Genomic DNA, 9,635 nt, shown 5'->3' with positions numbered 1-9,635 from the left:
TACTTGGTGAGCTCCATGATGGATGTCTCGTTGTCTGCGGTGGTACGGACATACAAGCCCTTACTGGTCCAGAACCAGCCTTTCACAAGGCCTTCATTGAAGCCAGCTTCCAGCAGCTTACGCTCTCCTCCAACCGATGTGGAGAAAAACTGCAAACCACCTCTGGGGTACAGCAGGATGGCGTAGGAAAACGACTCGGTTGAAGCCACAACAAGTTGGAAAGTATTTCTCTAGGAGTACAAATGAGATTTCAAGGATATAGTCAACAACATTAAATATACAGAACAAAGTTTTTCACCCAATGTCCATATTAAAATGTACAAGGAGACATTTTTTTTTCACACAGTGATCCAAAAATTAAAAACATTTTGACAAATAATCTGTATTACGACCTTGATATTAAAGTCAGTATCAAATGTACTTCAGTACTTCACTAAGGCAGTCATAACTAGAGACTGACTATCATTTGTAGTCACACTAGAAACCACCAACTAATACTTTTGTCTGGAGAATAAGTCATGTTTTTAAAAGCCATGTTACAAAAACAATCAATAAGGCACAAAGAGCCTTTTCTTTAAATTCCCACTCCAATCCTTTGTTCTACTGTTTAAGTGTTCTTAGTAAACTTTTAATAAGAATTATGCTGTTTTAGGCGAAATGACATTTAAAAAACGTCTGTTTTCTAGGACATCATTTCTACAGCAGGATTTCATTAGATGTTTGCCTTTGAGGAGTGGGCGGGGCTTTGGCGTAAAGAAAGCCTGCCCCCTGTCCCTCCTTGTTTCTGAGAGCTCTCTGTTTACATGCTTTTCCACTAGCTTACAGCCACTCACAATCCCAACCTAACATTACCAGTGCAACAAAAGTGGCGACCAATATTGGAGCTATCCAGCCATGAAGTTTTGAGCCAGATTTCAGGTCAAACAAGGAAACAAACATTGTCTGCAAGAGGATGCATCGGAATGGAGCAGAGCAAGGAGCTTGTGGCCGGTCCAGCATATTTTCTACATCACCAATACAATCCAAAATTTTTGTCTGCTCCTGAGTCACAAAGATTTGTATAAAGAAATACTCAGAAGTAAAATCTTTATGGAAGCGTTTGTGGCTAATAATTCAAAATAAAAGTAAATACTGGAAATGCTTTTTCATTTTCACAATGCAACTGCATTTTGTCTCTTAAATAAAATGGAAAAGTAATCGTCCTGATGTCTTCTTCTTCTTCTTCAACGCTGCTCATTCTGTAACTTAATTAAAATTATAAAGAGAATGGCATTTAACATTTCCTTTTCAAAAAGTTCTCTAGAAAATTTGTACCAAAATTCAATCAGATGTATCAAATTTGAAAATTAAAAAACATAAACAGAAATGCTTTTTTCCTTATTTTCACAAAGTGACTGCATTACTTTAAATAAAGTGAAAAAGCATAGACTTTTTTTTTAATTTTGAGACACATACACTTCCATAAATTTTAAGCTAAAATGTCTTATATATCTCCTTCTTTATCAGGAAAAACCATCATGAGAACATGTTAAAAACACCAAAAACACAGTTTTTATCCGAGTGTGTTTTTAAGTAAAAAACAAATAAATTAAGTAGAAGAATTTTACATGCTTTCCTTTAAATTACAAAAGTTTTTTAGTCAATAAAAAAAAACTTCAGTTCTGTGTATTTTCGAGCATCATCTCATCTTTCTTTGCTTTCTGGGGTTTCTTTGTTAAATACCACCAACCTACAGGAGCTTTTCTGTTTCAAATAAATCTTGTGAACTCGCCTAATAAGAACTATTCCGTCTACAGACGTAAGCTACTGTAATTTAGGGCTCTGCTGTAGAAGGTAGACCCACACTTTGTCTGGTTCTAGTCCAAAAAAAGACAGCGGCTCACCTTTTCATACAGCCCATCCCCTCGTCCAACAGTCCCCTGGGCGACCATGTTCTCCCAGGTAACGATGAGGGCGTTCATGGGCGCCTCTTCTTCACCTGTAGGGAAAGCTAGCCGGATGTGCTCCCCGGCTCTCCTCAGCACCTCTGGGCTGTGGTCCTCCCTGAAGTGGACTCGGCCCAGGCCACCACCACTGTCCAGGTCTCCCAACAAAGCTACGATCATTTTAAAAGCGCTCGGCATTTTTCCAAGGTACTCCTGTTCAGGTGGAGGGTTTTTAAAAGCCACAAACCCATTTGTGTTTATCTGAAACGGGAAAGAGATCAAGTTTATGTGTTAGGAAAAGGCACACATATATTAAAAATATATCAGGATAACTGGAAGGTATTTTTTGAATGCAAATAAAATCTAATGGTAAGGTAGGTTGTAAGTTATGTCCGTAATCCTTGTGCTATGGTATGGGGTCCAGATGACCCCATCCTTATGTGGGTGTATGATTGCCCCATGACAAGGTTAGACAGAATTTTATGTCTGCCACAGAAAAATCCTTGAAAAAAAAGTTCAGCGTGCCGTCTTGTGGGGTCAAGATGACCCTACGTTTAATGTAAACATGCCTAGGACAGCACACGGGTAAAAGTCCTCATTCATCCAGGTGATGTTGTCTTGAAGTTGAGTCAAGGCAACTAGACATAAAATGTTCTTCCTTGAAACACTTTGCAATTTGTCAGTTATGGCACTATTAATACATATGGCCATCATATGTCTTCTTTTTACTAACTATGATGTATGTGATGCACATATGATGTCTTTAATTATCTATCTTAAGATTTGTGGTGCAATGGGTGGAGGAGGACCAGACATCTGCCTGGATAGAACTTGAAAAATCTGAGACCCGTTCTTCGCTTCTGTCTTTTGTCCTGTAAAAGAACTTGAACTTGAGCCAGGCGTGGCAGATAAGGGGATTAGGTACATGAGTAACTTATTTGAAGGTCGGTCATTGCTCTCATTTGAACAGATTCAAGTCAAAAGTGGCCTCTCTAGTAGTCACTTCTTTAGAGACCTGCAGCTCAGACTTAATATACAAGAAAACCACCTTGATGTCTGTAGTCTTCACCATTAGAAAAGCTGGTGTTCAAATCTCCCTCTAAAGAAAATACTTTTTTCAGTGTTCTCTATGATTGACTGTATTAGATGCAATAGAGAAGTGGCAAACAGACTCAAGTGTGATTATTAAGGAGGATGTACTGGAGGTTATTTAGAACTAGACAAAATTAATCTGTTTGCAATCGTGCCAGGCTTTTACAGTATAAAGTTATTGTGTGTTTAAAATGTAAATCAGCTATTGGAACTTAGTCTTAATGTGTTTTTCTGCCAAAAAAACTTTTTCTACTGAAGAAATACTTCGGAGGACATGAAAAAGATCAGCTCTGACCATGAACCTGGTCTTCTTGCTTCTGGGTTATAGGCACAGTAAACTCAGCTCTACCTCTGGCAGGTTGTGCGATACCCTGACATAAGAACATCGTCTTGTCATGAATACATGAGAAAACTCCCTCTAAAGCTAACTACCATAGAGTTATCATTGAACATTTTCTTTTGGAATATGAAGGGTGATTTTAAGAAGAAATGAACATCTTATCTCTACTTCACCAGTCTCAATACAGCTTCTATACTAAAAACTTTAATCTCAACATTTTATGTGTAGTTTTTCACTTTTTTCTCCAAACTGGTATTTTTTATTTTTTTATTTTTTTTTAATCCCTGTAAGAAGGAATACTGCACGAATATTTTTGACCGTGGATCAATGTTGTGCTGAGCTATGTTTATGTTTGTTGAAAATGTGTTGAAAAGACAAAAAAAAAAAGAATTAAAAAAAAGTATGATGTAAAACTTAGTACTTAACGGACACTTCCATCCAACATTGGAATTAACACTTTAGCAGGAATATTGATCCACACTCTGTATAAAATAGCAATAATGAACCTTTTTAAATAACATTTTCAGCTTGAGACCAGTTGAATGAAAGACATTTTATTTCTCAATGAATGAAAGTGGCGTAGCTAAATATTTAATCACAACAAAGCAAAAATAAAACCTAAACCCGCTTGAAGCCAGCTCTTCTTTTGTTTTAGGCCAAACCAAGTAGTGCTGCCACAAAAAATATTGTAATAGTCGATTAATCATGGATTATTTTTTCTGATTATTGAATGTAAAGCACACATCTTAACCATCATTAGCTTTAAACTAACTAAAAACTAGGTATATAGCATTACCTGTGATCATGCTAGTGTGTGTGCTGTAAGCTGAATTTGGCTGCTGAAGACGCTGAAATTGATAACTAAAAACGCTGAAGCTGATAGCTAGCTAAAATATTAGCTAAATGCCAAAATTGCCTAAAAAAAACCTAAGTTAGCTAAAACATTTAGCATGCAGCTGAAATATTAGCTAAACTAAACAATAGCCTAAAAAAATCCTTAATAAATGCCCAAATAGTCCTTAAAGCCAGCAGAATGCTATTATAACTTTCAACTTTACTACACTTTGACTCCATATGATATAAAGTAACAACTACAACAATTAAATTAGTCGTCGACTATTTTAACGGATGATTAGTGGTCGATTAGTCGACTAATCATGGCAGCCTTAAAACCAGGCGGTTTTTGATATTTTCATAAAAATATTTTCTTAAAGTCATTATTTGTGTAGTTTGCAATAAAACAAGAAACAGGAATATGGAGCTGGATTGAGTTTCTGGTGTTTTTCTTCAGGCAGCAGCAGTAACAAACAATACTTCAACAAGTTTTGATCCTTATTTTTAAAGCAGATCTCAACAAAAATTACAAATAAATGTCCGTAAACCTTTAACTTTCTAGTTCACTCTGTTACCTGTAAGGCTAACTGGGTCCTCAAACATGTTAATTACTCCATATTTAGCTTAGCTGCTAGCAGTTCGTGGGAACACAACAGAATATGTTTTAGAATCCTCTTTCAAAGCACAATGACCCCGACAGACAAAATAGAGAATGATCCCGCTCAGACATACAGGTACGCCTCAGATCAAACAGCTGAAAGCACAAAGGCTAAAGCCTCTGAGGACATGAAAGAAACACCCAAGTGGAAGATGCTGCTGGAAGATTTGAGAGGAAACAGAAATATGAGACAAACAGGAAAGCCGCCATGCTTGAATGCCTCTGTAAAGCTGGGGTCTTAGCATGGATCTGTCCTGAGGGGGAGATTCTGAATGCCATCACCCACTCCCATTCAGAGACCTCTACACCCCCCCCGGCCCTGACAGACTTCCTCACGTGAAACGCATGAGCGGCAGCAGCATGTGGGTTAAAAGCCCGAGTCTCTCAGCAGGTGTCTAACTGAAGGAAAGAGATGAAGATGCTTGATCTTCCTCGAGGAGGACACAGCAGGACTTTAGTCTGAGCGGAACCAGGAAGCCGCTTAAGAGCTGAGGGACCGACTGCTAACATAAGTAACTGCAAATTGTCTTTTTCTTCATTTGAGAAACTTTCTCACATTTATTTAAGAGTTTTATAGTCAGATTTAGAAGATGTGGTTCTTTTTCCACCAGTAAAAAACACTTGTTACAGAAGAAGAGCCCAAAGTGGAGTTGTTTGGAGTTCTGGGCTTTTACTTCTCTTTTGGAGGATAATATTGTCCAATAGATCAATGATTCATCCCTTCACATAAATGAATGTGCACTTTAAGGTTTTTCTGTCTTAAGAGTACAAAACTTTAACACTGTAGAACCAAGAACTATTTTCTCTTGGAATTTCAAAATTATCTGACAAATTATTGTTTATTTGTTCATATCTGGTAGCAGCAATTAACAACAGCCCAACAAAAATAAATGATAAAGAAAGGGATAAATTTGACCCAGCAAGGTTGTTTTTTTTTTTTTTTTTACATGAATGTACTATAGGGATTTCTAAAACAAAAGGAAAGAGCCTTTATTGAAAGATCGGATGCACTGGAGCATTCATGAACCTGCCCTTATGTTTAACTTATATATCATCAACCTATGTCACCTATAAGACAATTTAGGAGAACACTCTACACATAAAAATCAATGTATTCACCGTTAAAAATCATAAAAATTAACTTAAAAGTGATGAAAAAAGTAAAGTAAAAGAAATAAGCTAAATTTAATCTACGGAATGTGTTCATGTTTCCAAACTTTTCTGCTGAATTTCTGTGATAACAATAACGCCTGCAGTGTTTGTGGACTTGGAGCAGTGGGAACACATGCAGTCTTTCAAGGGAACTTGCCAGGACTTCCCTGACGTCGCTCACATTCGACCCTGAGATCATCATTATCAGCGCAGGAGGGAGGAAGCCGCTGGAGGACCGCCATCTGGTTTCTGAGGACAAACGTCTAGTGTGTAATCGCTGCAGATGTTCAGAGTGTCCACAACACTTCCCATCGTGCGTTTAAGTCTCACTCCAACCATATTTGTTTCTATTGTAAAATCTTTCCCAGTGGTCTTTTGATTGTGATTATGCCGCTTTTAGCAAAAATAAATAAATAAAAGAAACTTGTGTTGTTTTTTAAGACATAGTTTCTGCAGAGCAACAGGATATGGAGAGAGCTTATCTGATTTGTGCGTTCGTAATTTTTGATACTCATACAATACATTTTGTGCATAACATTATGTACTTGCAATTGTGCTTTTAAATGTACAAAAATTACAAAATGCAAAAAATATAAATACAATTCACAATAATTTCAGCAGCTTGAAACTAACCATACATAATTCTTTAAAAAGTTCGCACCAATCACCTAATACACGCACAAAACTAGGGCTGGGTATCGCCAATAATTTCCTGAATCGATTCAATTCGATTCACCAGAGCTCCAAATCAATTCGATTCTGATTTTTTCCCGATTCTTTCGATCCTCTCAATTCAATTCGATTCAGTTCAATTTTGAGTTTAGACGGTTTTCACATTTAGACACATTTGTTTAGAAAAATTCATAATCTATATATGCGTTTTGAAGATTTTCAGTTCACATACTGTCAAATTTATTAGTGAAATAATAATTAGATTGTTAATTGCATTCAGTGTTACATGGTTTTTCAAACGGAAAAGCTCCAGTTCTGCTTCTCCTGGAGGACGTTTCAGTTTGGCCACTAGGTGGCGATTGCACTATAGCATTACACCAAAAGAAGAAGAAAGTATGAGCAAAAAATGGTTATTTAGACCTCAATGAAAATATTTCCTTAAAAGAGTTTGGAAAATTCATGCCTGTGAGTTAATAAAGAAGTTTATTTAGTCAACAATGTATGTTAGATGGAACGAGCGTTAGCATCAAGCTAGCGGACTTTAGCATTATGTGCTAGATCAATCTCCACTTTTATGGATTGATTATTGATATATTAAGCTTAGATTGATTCAGATCGATGAATCGATTTAATCAACCCAGCCCTACACAAAACAGCATTTCTGCTTTAATCTGATCTGAGACTCTTCAAGTCTCCAAGATTCATGAATAAGTGATGCGTTTAAATGCTGCTAGAATGCTGGGACATAAGAGTTTTCTTATCAGTCGCTTTGAACTTAGATTGTGAATAATATCTGGTGAAAACTTGATTTTTTTCCCCCCTTTCTTAAATAAATATACCCCAATAAATAATATAAAAAAAGTATCAGTGTGTGTTTTTAAAACACTCTACACTATTCTTATATCTCTCCAGGCTAACACACACATATCTCCATTTTTTTCCAGAAATAGTGGTAATTGGCAAAACGTTTTCATTATATATGCACAACATCGACCCTGAGGCCAGCTTTAGAATGATGTCATGAAATGGGCGGCACCCACCAGGAGCGACAGGTGGAGCCTCAGAAATCAACCCATTTTACTTCCAGGTAGGAAGAGGAGCTCGTAAAATAACTTGTATTTCCTTAAAAAATGTTCCTTAGTGTGCCAAAGGTAATATTATCATAAATATGGATATAGTTTACTCTGATAGCATGGTATGGGCCCTTTAAGAAGGGGAGAGAACATTTGCAGCAGCAGGAAAATCTGGAGCATGGCCAGGAAACCACAAAGATGATGAAAAATGATCTTTTCATCCCTAATATCACCATGACTTAGACAGAAGGATCAAAGGCTGTCAACACACGATGGATAATTACTGGGGAAGTAACAGGAGATCACTCATATTAGGGGGCTGGGGTTGCTTAGTTGGGCCCACTTAAAAGAGAGGGGTGGGTCTTTTATAGACTACATGTACTCACAGCAGTCTATAAAAGCTTTACGCTGTGGGAAAATAGGGGGAAAGCAGAGGGATGACACTTTCTGAAGAACTCAGAAATGTGGTTTAATTTCAAAATATGATGGAATATATAGAAATATACATATTTTTATTTTCCTTTTATGAATCTAAACATTAATATGAGCCAAGATGCTAAAAGAAACGTTGCCAATTTAGTTTCTACAAGAATATCCAATCCGTCCATTTTCTAAACCCACAAATCCCTGTTGGGGTCACAGGTTGCTGGAGCCTATCCTAGCTAGTGTTGGCCAATAGGCTGGATACATCCTGGGCCAAACAAACCACAAAGACAAAAAAGTCAACTCATTTACACCATTTACATTTGAAAATACACGATTTTAATGCAAATTATGCTAATTTCCTTTTATTTGACCATATTTAATTTATATATATCAGAGTCCTAAGACAAAATACAGGATTAAAAGACTTTTCAGACCTTCCAGCACTAAGCGATTATTAGAACACAGAACATGATTCAGATTGAGTGTCATGCCTGATGTGGACGCCTGCTCCAAACGGGATCTGGAGGGGTTGTCACATGACCCGAGGAATGTGTCCACTCTGCGTGTGTGGGCTGATGAAAGGATTACCTATACTGAGTCCCAATCGACGCATTCCAACCCCTGTTCACATATTTACAGAGAATCCAACACCTCTATCTGTCTGTCTGCGCTGAAGCTCAACTCTCCTTTTCATGCATGATGGACGCTCAATAGTCACAAAACTTCAAATCACACAATTAATGCCAATGACATGAAACTAGAACTATACTTGGACCTATACCAGACTTCAGGCTAAAATTTAAAAAAAAAATACCTTTATTTTGAAGGGCAACATGAAGGCAAAATAATGAATCCATTCAAATATATTGGAACTCAATTAAACTTTTCTTTAATAATCCAAATTTGATTTGAAACCCATTTGTTTGGCTATTTTCACATAGAACGGAAACCTACCAGATGTGGAACATCTTACTATGAAATGAGATGGAGCCGACAGAACTCTTGAAACATGTCAACTATGGGGAAAGCCAGCTTTTCCAACCACAGGATGAGCGTGCCAGAACCCACACAGAACCTCAGATTTCTCACAAGTTTGCCACAAGATTCTTGAGAGGAAGCCAAGACAACACTTGTCCTGTTCAACAACAGCAGTGCATTCAAAAGAAAACATTTTTCTGCATGTTTTAACCTCAGGAGGAGAAAAAGTTTTAAGATTTAATCATTAACATTTTATGATACGTCATAATGTTTGACATTCGATTGGGAAGAACCTGTCCTGTTTGTAACAGGTGTCTCAGTTTATGCAAAATTCTGCACTAATTTCTGTCAAGTCAACAACAAATTCTTTTTACCATCTATTTTTATCCAATAAATGTATATTTATATACATGTTTAATGACAACCAGGTAATCATCTATTTTGTTTCAATTATCTGCACATCAGCCATGAGTTTGAAGCTGATG

At 37.0% G+C, this 9,635-nt stretch overlaps 1 protein-coding gene across 1 annotated transcript in view; it reads right to left on the bottom strand.

The window, feature by feature from the left end:
- LOC112157133 (nidogen-1) overlaps positions 1-9,635 on the bottom strand; it is a gene marked incomplete in the record, with an annotated part of 41,953 nt that overhangs the window by 31,804 nt on the left and 514 nt on the right. The window contains 2 exon segments of the mRNA XM_024289704.2: positions 76-230; positions 1,884-2,186. Of these exon segments, the coding sequence (XP_024145472.1) occupies positions 76-230; positions 1,884-2,186 (458 nt within the window).

This window comes from Oryzias melastigma, linkage group LG1 (genome assembly GCF_002922805.2).
Source record: "Oryzias melastigma strain HK-1 linkage group LG1, ASM292280v2, whole genome shotgun sequence".
Lineage (NCBI taxonomy): Eukaryota > Metazoa > Chordata > Actinopteri > Beloniformes > Adrianichthyidae > Oryzias > Oryzias melastigma.
Note: the sequence above shows the minus strand (reverse complement) of the source record. Positions and strands in the feature narration are given on the sequence as shown.